The 21,544-nt window shown below is 40.0% G+C and overlaps 2 protein-coding genes across 9 annotated transcripts in view; one reads left to right on the top strand and one right to left on the bottom strand.

The window, feature by feature from the left end:
* Nucleotides 1–9,800, top strand: part of ARHGAP22 (Rho GTPase activating protein 22) — a 120,744-nt gene extending 110,944 nt beyond the window's left edge. For all 5 annotated transcript variants that reach the window (XM_030951729.1, XM_030951728.1, XM_030951730.1 and 2 more), the window contains 3 exons: nt 566–1,469; nt 5,459–6,547; nt 6,695–9,800. In XM_030951729.1, coding sequence (XP_030807589.1) covers nt 566–1,469; nt 5,459–5,687 — 1,133 coding nt within the window. In that variant the 3' untranslated portion in view covers nt 5,688–6,547; nt 6,695–9,800. The remainder of the gene's footprint in view (nt 1–565; nt 1,470–5,458; nt 6,548–6,694) is intronic.
* Nucleotides 9,788–21,544, bottom strand: part of MAPK8 (mitogen-activated protein kinase 8) — a 38,448-nt gene continuing 26,691 nt past the window's right edge. For 2 of the 4 annotated variants that reach the window (XM_030951735.1, XM_030951737.1), the window contains exons 7-12: nt 20,258–20,329; nt 17,818–18,000; nt 16,910–17,034; nt 15,899–15,962; nt 15,104–15,181; nt 9,788–14,688 (exon numbers count right to left, since the gene is read on the bottom strand). In XM_030951735.1, coding sequence (XP_030807595.1) covers nt 14,543–14,688; nt 15,104–15,181; nt 15,899–15,962; nt 16,910–17,034; nt 17,818–18,000; nt 20,258–20,329 — 668 coding nt within the window. In that variant the 3' untranslated portion in view covers nt 9,788–14,542. Of the gene's footprint in view, nt 14,694–15,103; nt 15,182–15,898; nt 15,963–16,909; nt 17,035–17,817; nt 18,001–19,843; nt 19,916–20,257; nt 20,330–21,544 lie in introns of all 4 variants that reach the window. The other 2 variants (XM_030951738.1, XM_030951736.1) reach the window with 2 other exon arrangements.

Here is a 21,544-nt window from a genome sequence, read left to right as displayed (position 1 = left end):
AGACATTTAGTTCTCTTCCTGCATTCACAGACATAAAATAGAGGTGGTAGGTGAGCTAAGTACATCTTGCTATTAGGTTAAAAACTCATTAATAAAATCAAGCTCTTGCCTTGAACCTTGAGTATGTTTGCCTTTTTCTCTTTCAGGCAATACTTAAAAATAGATTTGCTTACTCACCCTTCTAAAGGTTTTCCTCTTTCGTAGGAAGTGATTTATATTAGGTTTGGTAAGTGGTGTTCTCTATTAGTTCACAATGGTCTGCTCCACTCCTGGAAGACAGTGGCAGCACATTTCTGTGGATTTAAACAACAGCGAGCACTTTCAGTACTTGCTGTACACCGTCTGCAAGTGCATATATAATGCAGATGTCATACTTCCTGCAAGTTTCTCTAGACACTGAGTACAGCAGAAGGCCTGAGCTGAAATTTGTAGTTTTTCAATAAGAATAGTTTTGGGCCTGCTCAGACCAAGAAACTGGATGCAACCTAGTCATGCAAACAGGCTGGGTGAGTTGCAGAGGTCTTTCATGTCTCCTCACCTGCTTGCCTTTGTTTTCCATCCACAGGCACCTCTCTGGTTCAGCACCTGATGACAGTGCTGATCAGTGAGCAGGGGCGGATCTTTGCTGTTCCTCAGGCGGATGTGCCAGGGAGCCAGCTGGAAATCAAACCCATGCGCCAGCGCAGCACTGTCGAGTGGATCTCCGAGGAGGACGGGGAGGACAGCAGGTCACAGAACAGCGCTGCCAGCCCCACTGATTTGCCTTCTGGCAATGCTGTGGCTCTGGAGGGCACTCCAGGACCTGCAGTGAAAATCACTCCTCCAGAGCACAGTGGCAAATCGACCCAGCCTGCCACCAGCCCCAGCAAAAGAGTGCAGACGCTGCCTCCATGGAAATATTCCTTCCGCCAGCAGGGAGCACGGTCTGTGAGCCCAAAGCTGGGCAGCTCATCCTTAGATATCCCCAACCTCTCCTCCAGCGGGAACTGGTTGATGAACGGCCTGTACTCCCTCCGAGGCCATCGCCGGACAGCCTCTGGGGAGCGAGTGAAAGACTCCTGTTCCTCCCAGAGACTCTCCACTTATGACAATGTCCCCTCATCCAGCCTGTCCCTCAGCACACACAGCATGGCCAGCACCACCTGGTCCACATCATCCTGTGAGATCTCCGTGATGGACTCGGTGAGCAGCTGCCCAGCCTGCCGGGCCAGTGACTCTTCTGCTTTGAGCTCCCTAAAAACCGAGTGGGTAACTCAGGGCTCGCTGTCCCAGAGCGAGGGCAAGACTGCAGATCTGGAGAACAGCATGGACAGGTTTGAAGCCTGCAGCAGCAGCAGCAGTGAACAGAGTGACCCGGCTGCAGCTTCCCGAGACTCTGTCCAATGCTCCAGGGCCTTACAGAGCTTGGTGGTGGAGCTAAAGACAGAGCTGAGCAAACAGAGGACTGAGTATGAGACTAGTATCAAAAGGTAATGTCATCTGCAGGGGGCACAAGGAAGTCATCTGTCAACATTCTCCCCTGTCTGAACATGGGTGCGGGCTGCCAAGGGTACCAGGTTCTCAGCCCTGAAGTTTGGGGTTGGGTGGCAGCAGATTTGGTTCTACATTTTCCTTGCTACTCTCTGAATCCCTGATTTAAGAGAGCATCAAAAAGAAAACAAAGGGGACACAGGGAAATCCAATGCTTCATATTCTGTGTAAATGAGACCTGCACAGGTAATGCCAAAGTCTGCTCTTAGTGTCAGAGAAATAGCAAAGCAAACATCTTGTAGGGAGGAATTGGGACCCAGGATGGTCAGGCCTCAACAAGGATGATCTGTGCAGGTGCTGATACTTGCACCCAGACCAGTCTGAAACTGAGGGCTTCTTGTTCTTTTCCCAACACCAGCATTCTTGAGGATACTGGTCTTGATTATTTTCCACCGTTTTTTTTGGAGTGGTGGTATTGAGACTGCATCTCAGCTGTAATGTTTTGAGCAGCCCTTTTATGTTGAGCTTCTAGAAACCTCACTTTTGGTATCTGATGTAGAAGAGTGGTCCTTGGCTGATGGGGCAGCCTAACTTGGAGGAGCAGCATGAACTGCGTCATTTGCCACCTGGTGTTTCCTTGCATGACTGCTGGTGCTGTACTTTCCATCTGAGCTCAGAAAAATTCCTTTCAGCTTTCAGGAGAGCTGTGTGTAGGGCTGGGGCTGTAGGAAGCATTAATAACAAGAGAGTCATTAATTTGTGTGAGTATGTTAGGTTTTATGAGCGTATGTGATAATAGACTTTTAGGAAAGCATTCAGTGGAAATAGGCACACAAAATACTGGTGCTTAAAGGAATTAGATATATTTTAATATACAGCCGTGTGCAAAATTGCACATCATATTGTAATACATGCTGCTCTGCAGCACCAGTCCTCTGCAGTGAAGAAGGGCTGTAGTCCTGTTTCTTACAGAGTTGAGTTCTCAGGGTTTAGGGTTTTTTAGTTTTAAGGTGTTACTGTTATACTACTTCAATTATTAAAATTCAGATTGGAACTTGAGGTATGAAAATGCTGCCAGTCTCCCAAACATGGCACCAAAAGTACATAAGACTGTTGGGATTGTGTAGCACAGCTTTAGGCTGCATTTTTTGGCACTTTTTTCTTGTTAAGGTAGTTTCTCAAAAATGTATCTGAACTGTGATCTCTTCCCATGGGCCAGTTAAGGTAGGAATTCCTCCTGCTATCTTCCTGCTTTATTTTATGATTTCCTCTGATGGTGGCTTGCCAGCCTCTTCTGTGTTTCTGGCTCTTGCACTGTGCTGCCTTGGTGTGTGGAGCTGGAAGGAGAATCAGGCTGTGCAGCAGTTCCAGTTCCCACCTAACATCCCCAAGTGGGAGAAAAGCCCCGCCTTGTTGTATTCAAGGTGTAAGAGCTCATGAAACACCAGCAGCTGCTAGCATGGGGTGTTGGGAAGGGTCTGTGAATGAGGGTGGAAGTTCATGACTTGCATGGTTTGTTTTTCTTGATGCCCTACTGATACAGAATGGGAGGAGGTGAGGGTTATGTGTCTTACATTTAATTGTGCAGAGCTGCCCTGGCAGGCCTTGTTGCAGGGATACAGGTTAATAAACAGAAATACCAGGCTGCAGAACCTGGAAATGTGTAGCTGCACAATCTTGCCTGCTGCCTGGGGGAAGAGATGATTTTCCACCTTCTATCAGTAAAACTGCTCCAATGGGGCCTTAAGCTGCTGACATCAGGAGCATTCAGGAAGATCTGTTCTCCATTCCAGCTGTTGAGCTGCTTCATCTCCAACACCTGCCTTTCCCCTGCAGCTGGACAGGACAGAGAGCACTGTGGCTCCAGGGGAGGACTCTAAATTGGCCAGGTCTCACAGGGCAAAGTAGCTGAGGAGAATGCCTAATGAACTAAAGAGTTTCATAAAACCAGGCAAGGTGCAATCACTGCCTTTTTGTATTAAACAGGATGACTCTGCCTGTTTGGGCCTACAGCCTAAGGACTGTGCTGTCAAGTCTAAGAATTTCAAGCCAAGTTTTTCAGCTCTCAAAAATTTTGCAATGTTTTTACTACATCTGCAGCAATTTATAGGTGCAAAAGTATGTTCCTTTTCAGACTGCATGGAAGTCTGCTACTATGGAAAGACAGGAGCTAACTAGCAAAGAAGGGAGGCTGCTCAGCACAAAAGATTTAGGCTGCCTCACCAGCTTTATTTTATTGAAGATAGTTTAGTCCCCTGAAATTGCACATGTGCTTGTGTGGTTTGCAGAATTGTGTATATCTAGCAGGACATGTTTTAATGAAAGAATATGAGCTTTTTTCTTGGCACATACATAAGTGAAGGAAAAGCAGAGTGAGTACCTGCCTGGGGCAGAGGTAAGGAACACTTGCTGATGGAAAAGCTGTTATTTCTCATCAACTGCCCATTTTCTCTCTCTTAGTCAGAGGGAGGCAAATTTTATTGCCTTCCTGTAACCACTCTGTTCCTGAGCATTTCTCCCTCAAGGCTAATATAATTACCAGACATTCTCTGTTGAGTTTCAGTAATTCATGTTTACCACCTGGCACTCTAAAGAAAGTGTAAGCATTGGGAGAGGACTGTTATGAATGTAGCAATGCTGTAAGTACTGTGACCCTGTGTAATTCAGTCCTGAGTTAGCAGTTCAGGCTGCTGTAGTTGACCCCTAAACTCAGTGGTAGAAAATGTAATTGGCAGCTCAGAGCTGTTATGTGTGTGTAGAGAAGCACCCCAGCTTCAGAAGTGTCATATTCCAGCTGACACTGGCTGGACATAAAGGTCTGCCTTCATCCACAGGGGCTGCTTTTTGCTGGACTTGGTGCAGGTCAGTGCACCTGTGACTTAGATTCATTGTGAAAACTGTGACAATAATCAAACTGCCATCTTTAGCTGTATGTAAGGGAACAGAAAGGAAAAGTTTAAGGTGATCCATTGCCTCTTGGTCATGAAGTGGAATTCAGACCCTTCTAGGACTGCCCAAGGCCCTCTTTTTTCATTTTTGTTTTGTTATGAGGCAGTAGTGTGGCCTTCTTGATAATCAGTTACCCTGACTAAAAATGATCTGTTCACAGTTCCACTGGGATGCCACACCCCAGCTTCAAAGTTGAATATTGGGCTGATCAAGGAGAGGTGGCAATGGTTTTGTGTTGGAAATTATTTTTAAAGGTTGTATTTATTTTATTTAAAGAAGGGGCATCTTTCATTGTAAAAGTCTCATTTTTAAATTCATATTCTAGTAATCAGAAATTCCTATCTGAAAATATTCCTTCCTCAGTATTAATGCCACTACTTGGTCTTGTGATTGGGAAACAGAAGGGGGAGAACAGCAAGTGCTGTGCCTTTTGTGCTTCTTTGAAATCACAAAACTATGAACTTTGTTCTTTGACCTCCAGAGTGAAAAGCTCTGAACTTTGCTACAGAACTTTGTGCCCAGATACATTTAAGAACTGTTCTTCTGATTCTTCCTCCTATGAAAGACTGGGTTTCATAAAATCTCATACCCCACCCCCATGTCAGTGATAAACTTCACAGAGAATACCATCAAATGGATGGGAAGGAAGGACTGTGACCCCCTAAGGATGTTCCTCTGTCTAGGATATCCATAGAGGGAAACACAGTATCCCTACATGGATAAAGATTACTTTGGGATTATATACTGGAACTCTGCCTAAGTGAGGAGTTAAGGAGTTAATCAATCTCCTTAAGCAGGCAGTCTGGTGCTGGAAAGTAAGCATTGTTTTCTAAGATTTGAGCATTTTTCTCAAGATGCAAATAAAGGAAGCTCTGCCCTAAATTGAACAGTAATGAAATAGCATTTAGTTCTCTCCTTTAAAACTTCCTCTTAGAATATGTTAAATTTAAGTTGTTCCTCTTAGTTTTTTATAGTTATCAGCTGTATTTATCCAGCCACTTTAAAAAGCCTTTTTTTTTTCTTCTCTGTTGGTTTTAAGAATTGAAGAAACAAGTGCAGACCTGAGGAACCAAGTGGTTAGGTTAGAAGAAGAACTGGACCAAGAACGAAAGAAATACACGATGCTGGAGATAAAGCTGAGGAATTCTGAACGTGCTCGTGAAGATGCTGAAAAGAGAAATTACCTCCTGCAGAAGGAAATGGAAGAATTTTTTTCAACATTAGGATGTTTAACTGTTGGGAGTCAAAGTGCTAAAGTCTCCAAGTAGAATAAGTATAGAAAATCCTGTTCCTGACAAAATGAGTGAAAATGCATATTTTGTTCTGGTATACTCATGTATCATGAGTAATTCTATAGTGATTGTGCTCTCAGTGACACTTGCCCTGTTGTCTTTACATGTGCTATAGTATTTGGGCCAGCTGGGAAAGACTGCTGACCATAAAGCTTGAAAATTTAGTGTCAGATTGCCAAGAAAGAGTGGGTCCCCTCTGTATCCACAGAACACTAAGACACTCTTCTCCAGTGTCCTGCTGCCATCTTTGGACTGAGCTGCACCATCCTTTTGCTGGCTCAAGGACAGTGGAAGGTCCTGCAGAGTGGGTGGATGGCCAGAATCAACAGACAAGCTGAGCCTGGAGCTGAGGGATTCCCACACTTGTGCTTGGGAAGGTGGCAGTTCCAGTCTGTCACCACAGCCAGGACATTTGCCAGACGGATTTAACGAGGTGGCTGTCACCCCTGTCCCTCCATAAAGTTTGTTCAAATTTCTCATTCCTAGAGTGGTATTATTTTATGAAGATATTGTGAAAACAAGGTCTGCAAACATGCTGAAGATATCAAAATATTGACAATTCACTAAAATTGTCCCTTACCCACCTAATGGTTTCAGTGTTTCACAGAAATGCAACTTTAAATTAAACTTAATTAATAATGAGACTGGCTACACAAACTCTTTGGAACTTTAAATATGCACATTTTGCCTTAGGTATCTGGAGGTTTTCTGAGCCAAAAATAGAGCAGTATTAGCTGCAAGAAAAAAAAATCTCCTGAGATGATATATGTATTAAGGCAGAAGATGGAAGATCCTTATCATCAAAACACATCCAAACTTTCACAGCAAAACTTATGGTAAGAGAAATTAGTGCAGTTGGGGTGGGGGTTGTCAGGGTGGTAAAGGGGGGAGGGTGGGGATCTATCCTTAACCTTTCCTGCAAAATGTACACTTACCTCCCTTGTAACATTTCTCCTTACACCAGCTGATATTTTTGTTGTTAGTTCTTACAGGGATATGAGTGGACAGGAAGAATACTGCAAACAACCCATCATCCCAAGTTCCTTGCTTCTGCTAAGGAAAAATCATTAGAATGAAGTTGTAAGTTCTGGTAATTTGCTGCTGGGCTGACTTCCCTTCCAAGTGATTTCAAGAAGTTCTGCATAGCATTTGTAACACCCTGAGCCATGCAGAGCCTGCACACAGAAAATTGTTTCACCAGATTCAGCTTGAATTTCACCTGCGAGCCCAGCACTGTTCACTTTGTCTTGGCACTCCATCTTTGACATCCTGAGGTAGCTTGGGAGTCTCTAAGGAGAAAGAATTTTAACAAAAAGTGCCACAACAACATGAACTGGCTAAAGGGAAAGTATGGACTGTAACAAAGAAGATTGCTTTATTTTAAGTATTTTGAAAAAGTGCCCTGAATCTCATTTCTTACTAGAGAAGACTGACTCACTGTCTGGAAATAACCTTAGAATGGGTTTTTACATACCAAGAGATAGTTAATACTGAAAGATATACTTTCTCCTCAGCATCTCACAGATATCCAGGTATTTAAATATTTAAAACATCTAGGTATCAACTTGTTTCTACTGCACTGTAACACTTCTCCTTATTATAGAAATGTAAAAAATGTAAACCATTTAAAGTGAGCAAAAAGCAGAATTTTAACCTAATCTTTCCTGGATAAGAAATGTCAAGCAAGGTGACACAGTAAATCATGTGGATTGGTTCACTCAGTTATTTCAAAACCTTTTTCCTACTTCCCAGGCTCTCCAGCTGCCCTGCATTCCTTACTGCCCCAGCATGAGGCAGGTACCTGCATGTTCAGCAGCAGCTGCCTGCCACCTGCAGGCATCAGCATCATCCCCATCTTTTTTTCCCACCTCTGCCTTGAATTCATTAGCAATGGTCTCAAGTTATCCTTTAAGGAATAAGGAATGGCCATTTAAAACAGCAGCATAATCAGATGCATAATGTGAGAGAGAAGCAGTAACAGTGACTGAGCTGGAAAAGCAAGCAGTGTGGCAGGGAGCTGGAGGTACAAGGTCAGTCATCAGAAAATAAACTTTAATATTGGAGGGTGGTCTAATGGTGGTAAGTAGAACACCAGGACTGATAGAAAGCATATTCAATCCCAGTACTAGTAGCAAGCAGGGTATTTTAATGTCTTCTTTTATTTCTACCCAAATCATAGAAGCCTTTCACTGTATCCATCCTGACAGCCCACACCTCCCTTACACTAGTTATATTGCATTATCTCCTGTATGTATCCAGCGCAGACTGCTCCCTTTAGTTCACACTACAAACTCAAGAGAGTTAACCAGCAGTCCTGGTCACTGCTTGTCTGGTGTATCTGGTGTTTGGGCTCCCAGTCAGCAGGGCTCAGTTCTTAAGTATTTAACCTTAGGTAACTGCTAACAAACCCACCTATCCCAAACTTGCAGATCCAGGAGAGGATCGTGAGATCTCTAACACTGCGTAATGTGGTATCCAAAATAAAATTAAGTCTTTTTAATATACAAAGAAACTCTATGCACTCAAAATGAGGAGTGAAACAAACCAGTTCCAGACTGGCTGTTGTGCTCCAGCAACATCTATGGCTCCTGTTCATGAGGAATAAATTTCAGCTGCTTTTGAAGATGAGCCACTGCTGTAAATAAACCTGGCAAGAAGCTGCAAACAACCCAGTTCACACTAAAATGCACTACAGTAGGATGTTGACCTCAAGTGCAGCAACAGGACCATAATGCTAAACTCCTGACATGGGCAATTATGCAAGAAATGAGATCCACTTGTACACAGCTTCAAAGAACACTATGGCTTTATGTGAGGAAGATGATAAACCTTTTCCTACCTTTCCTGTTGCCATACTCTTCACCACCAATGCATTTGCCCACAGCAAGCACCGGAGACTACTCCTTAGTTTGCAGACATTTCACTTGTTACAGTCTCTGATTCAAATGTCAGCTTTCTTAGCAAGTGTTTGTCTGGTTATTGTTAATTGAACATGACAGAAGTTTCCTGGAATAGATTACTTTTTACCACAGCTTCACCTGTGCCATCCTCCCAGCCTGGAATATCCCTTCCAGTATTATGCAGGCAAAAAACCAAAACAGTAAAAACTTTTCAGTGAAAAAAACCCCAACATAGCTTAAAAAAAAAGCAAAGCAGCAACACTTCAGAATAACGAAGAAAGCTTCGGTAGGTCATGGCATTTTTAACACAAAAAGGAACATGAATTAATAGCTTAATGACTCATCTACATTCACAAGAGAAGTCCACTGAAGCCAGCAGCATTAAGGAGTGTTTCAGTCCTGAGCCACCAGACAAATCCTGGGCAGAGCAACAGCTCTCTCTGGCCTTGCTTTGTAATAACATTATCATGAGAAACTGGCTGCATTTTATGCTGATATATGCAAATAAAAAAGAGGATTTCTGAGTCCCACCACATTCCTAGAAGAGCACCCCACAAATTGGTGGCCCAGATAAACAAAGCTGCCTGCACTGTGGTCACAGTCCCTTTCCCTTGGAAGTGGGCACAAAGGCACCACCAGCACGGCTCAAGGGCAGCTGCAGTTGTTAAGGAAGCACTGAAACTGCGCTGGAAGTGACTTTAGTTGGGGCTTACCTGTGGGAGAAGTGCCAGTGCAGTGGGTGCTCCAGGCATCCAAGTCAGCTCTCCAGTCAGAGCCTTCAGGCCTCTGCAAGATGCAGTGTTCAGAGATTCTCCCTTACACCATGCAGCCCAAGGCTTACTTCTTTCAGCAGCACAGCTCTCAGCTGTATTTCGAGGAATTAAGGTGGCTGCAGCTGGCAGCAAGGAAGCAAGAATGGATTCCCACTGGTCACAAAGACCATGAATGCTGTTAACAATCAGTGGCACATCCAAAGTCCATGGGAATGAAGAAATGGAAAAAACATGTCACTCTGCCCACAAGTGCACTCACACACAAACCAGGACAGTACCATTAAAAAACAGATGAATGCTCAGGAAGGACTCTCACTAATAAGATTACAAGTGCAGCCCTAGTATGCAATCCATATGAAATCCATTGCAGCCTGGCAATGAAGAAACATTAAATGCATGGTGGTCAAACTTTTTTTTTCTTTTTTATTTAAAATATCATTATAACCAACTGACATACTAGATAACAATGTATACATTCCAGTGGTGCACATGTAATGACCTATGGCATGAATGAGTTAAAAAAACCCCACAATGTTCTCAGTAATGCCCACCAACAGCTTATTTGGAGGGAATAAAGGAAAAGCAGAAAAAGGTATCAAATGTGGGGAAGAAAAAAAAATTGGTTTTCCCCAGTATTTTTAATGGTGCATCTTCCCCTTCATATTTCTTGGGACATAATAAAATTAAGAATATACTTCAAGAAGGGCAGAAGGAATGATCACAATAATTGGGGTGGGATTTTCTTTCTCAACTTTAGTAATAAAAGTTAAAGAACTCTCAAAAATAGACTAGATATTGGGCCTACAAAAGTAATTCATCTGTATGCAAAGCTTACCAAGAATTATTCCTTTTGTAAAATGTAAAGGATGAGCTGACATTACTAGTAAGCTATTTTTACCCTACAAAACCAGACTACAATAATAAAATCACCAATTTACAGCTAACACAATAATCTAGATGTACATTACTGTACACAGGCTATATATATATTACACATGAACATCTTACGTGAAATAGATAAGAAACATACTGATATTGTCTCAACATTGGCCAATAGGTTTGTTTTTCTAAAGGAGGTGTATTTTCTATTCACATTCAGTGTAGTTCCAATAGCAAGGGTTAGCTTTGCTTACTTAAGAAACGTAGAAAGTTTGTGTGAGGTAGTTCAAGAAAACCTAGCTTAAATTTTGAACTGCAGAAATAGAAACACAATGTGATCTGATTTGTAACACATTTCTGTAACACAGACATACAAAGAGAAGGGAGTGAGAGAGACCACTTAAAACACTATTTTCCAGTGCCCTTAACTAAGAATATATTAAATTAGTTGAAAATTTGGGTAGGCAGTACAGTCTTATCACATGCTTCAATAAAAACCTCTTTCTAATTCTGCTGAAAAATACAGACAGGCTCTCCTTCAACTGCTCCAAACCACTGACAGGAAAATGAAATGTAACAGTATGGACAAGCTGCTGCCAAAAGCAAATAAAAACAGATCTAGAAACTGTAATTCACTCCCTTTAGCAACCTGAAAAAGTAAGACCAAGTATAAGCTGAACCTGCTTCTCCACTTTTGCCCATGATCTTTATCAAGAAACATTTGCTGTCACACTCTTCAGATTATTGGCTGGGTAGGACCATCCTCCTGTAGGAGGTTTTTGACATTTTCCTTCATGCACTGCTGAGCTGAATGCTCCATCCATCCATCCCCTACAGAGCCATGGCCCTGGGCAGCAGGTCCCTACTGGCACAGCTGGTGCTGGGGACACAGGACACTCCCACCACACCACTGGTGCTGATGCAATGTCCACCTGGAATTCCTGCCCAGAAAGATGCTGCTGCATCTCACATAGTAAAAGTTCTTCAAAGCTAAAAGCCCAAGCTTGGCCAGGGCAAAGTGCCACATCTGCTCAGCTGAGCACTGACCCAGGGCTGAGCATGTTCCACCAGGAAGTTGTGCTTGGGCAGCACAGCTGCTCACACACACCAACACATCAGCTCTGAGCCACTGGCTTGCACCAACAAAAGACTTCCCAGCACAGCATCCCAGTACACTCTAAGGGAACTAATTCCTCCCCTACCCCATCTCTATTTCAAGTTCTTGAACAACCTATTTCTACAGAAGGAGAGAGCTGCTTTACCCTTGCTGCATGCTACAGCTTTGTCCAGAAAAGGCAGGCTATTACTGCCCAACTTGGAACCTCACCTGAGCTAAGGGATCAGACAGCTCATGGTAATTCAATCCATATCAACTCCCAGTGGATTGGAATGGCCTTAGAAAGTTGCATGCACTTTAGTGAAGCCTGTTGTCTTGAGAAGATTCCAAATCGAAGTCTAAAATAAAACTTAACAATACTTTAAAATTGTACAGTGTATTGTATAGCATATAATCTAACAACAGACAAAGACAGCTGAATTCCAGTTACCCATTTGTTTGCTATCTGTGGCAGTGTACACCTATCTGAAAAAAAGTTTATATTTCAACAAATAAAAAGGGAAGTTAAGACTACGATGCTGTTGTGATAATTTGATTACTGAATATGATTTTGTCTTTGAACCCTAATTTGCCTAAAATGCAAGCAACTGAAAAAAAGAATAAGCAGCACTCCTGTGAAGACGGTGCCAAAAGTGAACTCTTGCCTGACCCTACTGAAGCAATAAGCACAGTTTGCTCACACATTGCAACAGGCTGCAGTGGGCAGTTCCACACATTCACTAACCTTGCCTTGAAAGAAGAAAAGCTCAGTTCTCCTTAGTTATCAGCTCAGTTCAGTCACTACATAGTTCGGACACTGGAAAGCAGTAGCAAAAAGTATTTTTAAGGTTCAAAATATTTCAGTCATCACTGCAATCCAGTGGGGTCAAAAATAAATTTAAATAGGAACTATATTTAACAATTTATTTTTACCAGCACTGAGAGGCATCAGAAGTTACTTTTGTCAGTCTTAACTTCATTACACTGTGCAGACCACACTATCACTTGACCCTATAAAACAATGGAGTACTTTTGTTTGACCAAAATTTTTGGCTTAATTCACAGCTTAAACTTTGATAAAAAAATTACAAAATAGACTGTTCCATTGGTCTCTGTTCAACATTTTCTACATTCCAGTGCTAGATGAATCCAAACTTGTCCTGCCTGTTCTGAGGTAATATACAATTTGGCAGGATCCTGCAAAAATAATTGCCTTAACAAATGTGGCTTAGGAAGGCAATATTGAAGTATTAGATATAAATGAGGAAAGCAAAATTACACACACACAGCACTTACCAGCAGTCTAGCCAGGCCAGGAAAACAACTGTGCAGTTTATCAATTTAGTTATCTTTGAGACATTACCATTCCTTGCAACCCTGCATGTATTTCAAAAAGACATGTTGGAACATTGACATTACTATCACTTCTGTTTTTCTAAAACTTACTGCAAAGACAAATTTTCCTCTTTCAGTTAAAACTTCAAAAAGATGCTTATTTAACCCAACAAGCAGAAGGAACCACACTGAAGACCACCAGTCACTCCTGGATGACCTCTGCAGGCAGTTACATTATTTGCTTATGCTCAGTGCCTGGCAAGACTTCTGTATCTTTTACGCCCATTTTTGTGAGCTTTACTAATTTGAATTCCTCTTCACATTCTAATTCACTACACAAAATATGCATCTACACAAGGCAATCAATTATACAGCCTAGTTTCACTAAAAATCTGCATTTTCCAAAGAAATAAATTCTGAATGATTGTTTAACTCATACATAAACTTAAGTCAGTTATACATAAATCATTCTGTAAATATAAAATGTAAACAGTTAAAATACTTCTGTGAGGAGCAGCACCATCTTACTTGACTATTTATTAACTGTTCTATAAATCTCAATATATCTTTTGTTTAAAAAGTGTATTGAAACTTGGAGCTTCGTTAATGAAAACTACTGAATATTTATGACTTAAAATGAACCACTGCTAAGATTTCTGCTACACTGATCTCATGGTGAAATGAAAGAGATAAATATTAATTTATACAGCACTACTTCTCCCCCCTTTGGATGGCATATATTGCTCAATTAATGCATTAGCTACAGAAATCCTGAGGTTCTCCTACCACTTCATGGTTTTTAGCAATCAGTTACTTTTGGTGGAGAAAGAGTAGCTGAAGTTTTGCCCCTATTGCATTCATGTCATTCCCTCTTTGACCCAAAAAGCACTCAAAAAGTACTTGCCTTAGTAGACAAAACTAGTAAGAACCAGAACTCCCAAGAATCACATCTCACATGAAAGTACAGCTACAGCATATTGATATTCCCTCTTGTCAGTCTAAACATCCTGGATACACTTCATTTTGTGTGTACAAAAACAGGCTACAAGCTAGAAGTAAACAGTTTATTGGCATTGCAATGTATTATTCATGAAGTATCCTCATGTTTTATGGCGATCACAAGATTTGGCATGCCACAACTCTGCAGAAAACATCACATTACTCTGCTAGGCTGGATATTTCTGCAGCTTTGAAGATATGCTTTGCTTTCTTAAGTTCATAAACCCATTCAGATAATGTTACTTTGCAAAGGTTTTTTTTCTGTTTCTCTAAAAAAAAAACCTCACTAATTGTTGCTTTTGCTGAAGTACTATAGGCAAGTGGCCAAAATAAAAGTGGATTTTGTTCACTACCCAGCACCACAGTAGTATGCCTGAAACTACAGCTGGCTGCACTGAATTCTCTCCCCCTCCACCTGGGACACAGATGTATGACCAAGCATAAAACTTTGAAGGATATCATGAACAAAACATCTGGAATAAATTCTAATTAAAAAATTGAAAACCTATAAAATCTTAAATAATTCATCATATGGTAATGACCACAACATTAATATGTGCTTTGATAAAACAAATCTTACAAATTCAGTAAAAAAAGATCAGCAGCATAATAGTAAAGCAAATATGCAGATTTTAAAACCACAATAAAAATTACCAGGTTTAATATTTTACAGTTAATTACAGCAAAAAAGTGGCTGCTTATAACACAACTTACAGTTTGAAATTACAGCACTTGATGATGAATTCCATGATTATTTTTGAAAAAACACTCAAAAATACCACCAAATTTTAAAAGTGCCCTATTAATGACTAAAAGGACCCCCCTCCCACCCCCCAAAAGACCAAGTAGTCATCTACAGCAACCCAGAGGTCCAGCTGAGGTTTCTAGACTGCTGTCTGTATCAGAGGCCAATGTTGGATCTGTTGACATTGAAGACACATCGTTGACAGATGACGATGAAGATGGGTGTTGAGAGCCATTGATCATTGCTGCACCTGTGCTATGAGAAACAAAACAGCAAATCAGTTGCAGATACAGTTGCACAGTTCAGTACTCGCATTAGTCTGTCTCTTCCTAATGGCTGTTACTTTTCTGTTTTGGCAAGTTTGAAGAGATGTGTCTCAATCCACTATCAAAATAAATAAAACCCACAAGTCTTAATGTGGGTCTTAACAGATAGTGTGTCAGGAACTGAAATAAATGAAATATCAGTTACACAGGGACAACGATATTGGGATCGAACAGATCAATAAAATGATGTCAGCCCTGAATATTCCACTCAAATATACAATGTCTCAATTCAAGAGCCCTATTTTTGAGTTAGGTTACTTTTGTATGTCTTGATCAGCTTTACTCCCTCCCGACCTAAAACTCAGTGGAGCCTTGTACTGTGCTTTTATTGTAACCAACCTAAAGGGGCTGGTTGGCCACGTATAACCCCGTTCTTGGTTCTTTCCTCCAGGTCCATGACTTCCTTGTATATCAACTCTGAAAATGCAGAGAAGGGAAGGAAAAAAATGAATTTGCAATCCAAAACTAGATCAATAATACATCTCCCATTAAAATGTCCACTTAAATTTCATAGGTCTATTACTGTTCAGAATTAGTTTTGAACAACAGATTATAGGCTACACAACAACTGGCAAGTGATATAAAAAAGTACATTCTTTTCTGTTGGATCTGCAGTGGCCTGGGACTCTTGAGAACACACTGGCATTGCTCTAGGGCTCTTTTATTCCGGCTGCTTGGAGACCTGAGGCTAAGCTGAGCCCTAAGGCCCACTCAGTTTTTATCAATGATTTCTTTGGTAAGGGAAACTCGATCAGCAGTCTTCAAAGAAAGAGCCAGGACCACTTGAAGACTTGTCCTTCTAAGTCAGCGTAACATACATAGCTCAAGCTTCTGCATCTTTTTCAACTGTAGCAGCTTGTCCAGAAGAGTTACCCTCCCTATGAATGCTGTCCTATGGACTGCAAAAGGTGACCAAGATGAGCAGGTCTTCAGTTCACTTCAAAGGTTCATCTCCTTTGCAAGAAAAGCTTGTGTCCCAACCACTGAGAGGCTGTGAAGCACTGGTCTGTTCCCCTGACATCCAAGCAGATGAAGTAAATACTATTAGGTTGCTCAGAAGAACTTCAATAACAATAATCACTGGGGCCCAGCATACTCCCAAAAGGCTTATTATACTTTAAATGCCTTTCTTACCTTTCCACTCTTCTATCGTGTGCTCCCTCTCATCTAACTGCTTATCTGGTATCTTTGGTGGAGGCTGAAAAACAAAACTAACTCATTATAGAGCAATCAAAAGAGATATAGAACCACTATAAATTTAAAGTGAAAGTAAATATTCAGAACATGAACCTGATTTAAAAATAATATTTACATGATTATATATCTGTTCATACTTGGACTTAGCTTGTTTTTTAGATGCTACCACAGTCTTTAAAGTTCTTCTAATTAACAAATATGCTTACACTACTGTAACAGAGAAACAGTCTGGCAGAAGAGCTCCTAAGTGCAGCAGTCTCCAGCACAAGCAGCTCTTTTTAGCTACTGTTAATAATTAATCTTCTTTCTAGCCTTTACAGAGCAGCAGATTATAATTGCTCTGTCTACATCACGTAGTTTTTTCTATTCTTAGTGGCCATCACTGAACTTTTCTTTTTAAAAAAATAACTTTTCTCATAAGCTGAAATTATCCTTCAACTAATTTCTCAAGGAAAAAATTTACATTAATCCCTTTGTTCATTAGTTTTAATAACTGAAAGCTCAAGATCTTGTATTCAGATTTTGCTGAAACACTTATTTCTAGCTGAAGAATAGTATCAGTTCGTACAACTGATGAAAGCATTTTGCTTCCCCAAGAATAAATACCTCAGAACCCCATCAAGGGCAATCAAATCACACTGAAACAACTGAAGCTCAATACATTAGAACCCTATAGAAAAGATTTCAGATGCATGACTACGTGTTCAGGAGATGATAGGCAATTATACACCAACACAGAGATACACAAACACAGAGACAAGTACCTCAGCCCATTCCTGATGCTATTTCTAATAAGCACATCTATCAATGTCAATAAAAACAATTATGTCTCAGTTAAGCTTCTAATGAAATGTGCAACAATCTTTTGTCAAGCAGTTGTACCAAGCAGCACAGCAAGATGGCTTCATACAGCAGATTCTTAAGCAGAGACCTAAAACAAGGACTTACAGCTTCTGCTTCTGATGGATCATACCAAACATTGATGTATGGGTGCTGCAGGGCTTCATCCACAGAGATTCTTTTAGAAGCATCTATAACCAGCATTTTTGATAACAAATCTCTTGCTTGACTTGCTGCAAAAACAAAATTTTCTGTTTAGATTACTCCCATATACAGAACACATAACACAGTGTTTCAAACTTTTAAAGAGAAGGGTCAGAGTAATCAAGTTCTAATTAAATATCTATGCAACCTTCACATAATATGGGGTTTAGGAGAGTGGCCCATATGATGGCAAAAACACTTGAAGAGAATGACACGGGTGGGAAAGAGGTCAAACGCGTTTCATTATCCATTTTCAGCATACAGTGTCCCTTGTTGTGACATCCTCATGTGAAAACAGCTCAGGTGGCAGTGCAGCCTTATCTCAAATAGCATCAGGCAAGCACCTACTGCCCCTTTGTCACATCCTTTTAGTCACAGAGAACACCGTGAGAGACTCCACTGAGTAGGTGGGCCTTTAGAACCAGTAAGTCTCTGAAGTTACTATAGGGTATCTATATATTATGAAGATAAATTCTTTATTCTCATCCCTAGAGAACAAAGATCTGCTCTGCCTACACAACTTCTATCCCAGCCTCCCCCCACTTTTCTCTAAACTGTGTTGGCACCTGCTATTGAGAAGAATATAGATATTTACATGTCTTTATGAAGACAGCTCCAAGAATAGGAGCTGTCTCATGAAGATATGAAAATGGAGACAAACACATGTCAGCACATTCATCCACTCTCATGATATAAATATGTAGAACCTAAGCAGGATGATTCTATAGTGAACAAAACCAAGCTACACTTCTGTTCAATATATCAAAGTTTTAAAACTTTAAAACGTACAACACACAGAAGACAGACCTTACCTTTAAGTTTATTGTGTTCGGAGTCAGCTGGGAAAAGGACATCTGGAAAGAGTTTTTCAAAACTATATCCAGCATATTTAGGTCTGTTCTCCACGTAAGTTCGGACTGTAGGCTGTAGTTTCTTCATAAATTCAGGGCACGGTGTTCCTAGCTGCTCTATAACTTTATTCCATTGATCAATATCTAAGGTTACGCAGCTAAGAAAAACATTGTGTCTGGTTTTCAGCTACAAAGTTATGTTAAAACCACATGAAATAACCAACAGAGAAAACAGAGGAAATTATAATAAAGTATCAAGTTCATCATCATGACTTAGGACTACTTTCTTACATGGTGAAACAAAGCAAGACTATGATAGCGTAGTCAAGGCAACATGTATTTCACTCAAAATCATTACAGGCTAGAAAAGGATATAATTCTGAGAAACAGAATATTAGAAGACTCACCAAATATTTAAATACAACAAATTTAATTTAAGTCCTTGTCTGGGTCCTGGAGAACTCGCTCCCTGATCTGAACACACACTGGAAGCAGTCAAGCTACTACACATCACCAAGGCACCCCTGAGAATGACCCCAAGTGGGTGCTTTGTCCTTCCTTCTTATTTTGGTACCTCAGTCCTGGGCAACCTCTCACCAAGGACATGCAACACTCAGCACCAGTGGGCACACAAAGGACCAAGGCTTGGCCCACACAGGTCAGTGACAATATTGTCAGGGACTTGAATGAAGTTAGAGTTTCAAGCATGCATAAGGAACATCTTAACTGAGAAGTTTACACACTGTAAAGGGGAAACTGACCACTTCAGGGCAGAAGAATTTAGTATATTTTATTGAAACAAAAAAAGTAAAAATTGATTCAGGAATTCCTAGTTGCAGATGGTTAAATACTGGGGAAGAGCTCAGGTAAAATTTTATATACACTAATTCACATTCTCCCCAACATTTTCTCTTTGGCTGCCATGAAAGATTGGATACCAGGCTACCCAAATCAACAGTGGGTTGAAGCAGACCCTCTCTTATATTCTTGAAACTCAGCAGCAGATCTCTATATAAGGATTCCCAAGCTCTGCTGAGCTTTAGTACAGGCCTTGACAAAAGAACTATTTACACTGTATGGCACCAAGTCTGAATTGAAAAGCCATGCCAGCAAACCAGATGCATAAAGCAATGCATGGTGCAGCTCATGCAATGACAGAGCTGTGTGAAAGTAAGGATGCTCTGGATTTCCTTACCATGGCTCAAAAATCTACACCCCACTTTCACCCCTAAATGGTATGACATCAATTTTTAAACAGTAACCTGTACCAAAAGCAGGAAACATTTCTGATGGCATCTAAAAAACATTCTGTAAGTAATAACAAAAGAAATAGGATATCAAAGTCCAATTATTTTCACTAATTTTAGCAAAGATCTAGAGGCTTTAGTTCTGTTTGTTTGGAGCAGACTCTTTGTCTGAAATACTGTTCACAGGACAACTCATATAGACACTACCAAACCATTCATGGAATAGAAAGACAGAAATACCAGGTATTTCTGAAAGCTCCTTGCAGGATCATTTCTGCATACAGAAAATAAATCTCCAGAGTGTAACTAATGAATATGGTTAGGAATTTTGGTAAACATTCTCTATAAATGCAAAGAATAGTAACTACTAACATGCTCAGGCACCAAATAAGATCAGTAAATTACAACATAAAAATGAATTCCGAAGTAAAACCCAATGCATATGAACCAAGAAAACACCATCTAAACAAAAAGAAGTCTATCTTAAGTGTGACAACATTCAAAAGTAATGAAGAGGGACTATATTACACTGGAAAAAGAAAAGAAGAGGGAAAAAAAGGAAAAAGAAAAAAAAATAAGTCTGTTTGTCCAAGTGGTATATAATGAACTTGCAAACTGGTATTTGAAAAGGCAGTTTAAAACCAGTATTTTAAGAATTAGAACCACCTTAATCTGGAATTGTATCACTGCAGTATCTTTTGACCTTTTACAACTATGTCTCAGGCCAAGGGTAAGGATACGATCTGTACCAGGAAATAAAACACCACCTTTGATCATTTCTCCCATGATGCACCCAACTGACCAAATGTCAACTGAAAACAAAATGCAATGATATTAACATAAAAGATAGTTATTAAAATAAAATAAATAAAAATATCTAGACACAGACATACACGTGAAGTGACTATAAAAAGCATGTGCAATGAAATGAATGAAGGTGAATGTATGCTAACTACAGGACCAGCAGAGACTATGTCCTACTGCTAGGTGCAGCCTGAATATAAATGATTTTCTTTTTAAGTGTATCACGAGAAAAAATCCATGTTCATTTAATAAAAAAAAAATTGTACAATATGCATCTTCATGACACAACATCAATAAGAAGGTTAATGACTTCCTAACTAATTCAACCTGCTGCAGCAGCACAAGGATACAGTCCCTTCCTGGAAAGAGGATTTTGTGGCAAACCATTTCGCCCATAATGCACCCCACAGACCATAAATCCACTATGTTTGTAGCACAAAAAGAAGGAAAAGCAAAGCAAACGGTCATTTAAAATTAAAAGAAGCATAACATGACTGCATCCTATAAACTGCAGAGACAAGCACAGGAAGAAGAGCGAGTCTTTGTATTAACCAATGAGAACAGTTTAACATACACCATGTGTAAGGATTAGCTTTTAACTGTCTCAAATACAAGGCAGAAAAACATCCTTTTGTTGAATATAGTGCTAGAGCAAGAGCTTGAGCAGAGAGAGAGAGACACGAATCAGGCAGAGTAAAGCTCTTCTCCAAGGCTGGAGGCTTCAAAGTTACCTCTGCCAAGGGAACAGATTCAAGCACCAAAGACAGATTGATTCCTTGAAAGTAATTCCACTGTAGTTGTAGGAATAATTCTAAAACTAAGTAAACTGACCTGTAAAAATATTGCCTATTGAAACAGTTCATGCTTTTTAAGAGAACGATATAGGAATTACAATTTGACATCAAGTATTTCCTAGAAGTCAGATTACCATGCATCTCTCTCTCGCTTTAAATAAAAAGCAAACAGAATCAGTAAAAGATCACTTAGAATTTTAGAGGATCAGTTCATGACAATGTTAGTATGCTCCTAGATTTTCAGTTCAAGTACTTTGTTTTAAAATATGTCTCCAGGTACACTGAAATAACATTTTATACAAAAGAAAAACTTAAAAGCAATTTTTTAAAAATGAAAAATGCATTTTCTACATTACCTTAAAATAAATCACTCAGAAGACATAAAGATGCACAAGTTTACTTTGTACAGGTAAGCCAATTTCTTTTGCAGTTACTTTCAGAAGTATTGTTAATTCCATATACAAAAGTTTTCTTGAAGTCTAACAATGAAATTTTATTATTATAAATGTCAAGTATGACACTGGAATTTTAATTGAGCAGATAAGAGGGCAATTCAAGTGACAATAATAATAGAGTAAGAACTTATGTAAATGTTCTGAAGGAGCTTAACAATGTCAAGCAAACAATATTGCTTCTTATTTTTCAATATCCCTTCTCCTTTATTTAAGTTCCTCTAAAATAGTGTCTAGATAATATGATAAGAGATAATAGTTGTGCATATTAATAGGTCAAAATAAAGGGCCTTGCTCATTTAAAAAATATTGTCAACACCTTAGTTTAGTGCTCTTTTTCCTTTAAAAACTTTTTTTTCAAATACTTAAGTACATATTATTTGGCTTAGAG

The sequence above is a fragment of the Camarhynchus parvulus genome, chromosome 6, assembly GCF_901933205.1.
Source record: "Camarhynchus parvulus chromosome 6, STF_HiC, whole genome shotgun sequence".
In the NCBI taxonomy this organism is placed as follows: domain Eukaryota; kingdom Metazoa; phylum Chordata; class Aves; order Passeriformes; family Thraupidae; genus Camarhynchus; species Camarhynchus parvulus.
Note: the sequence above shows the minus strand (reverse complement) of the source record. Positions and strands in the feature narration are given on the sequence as shown.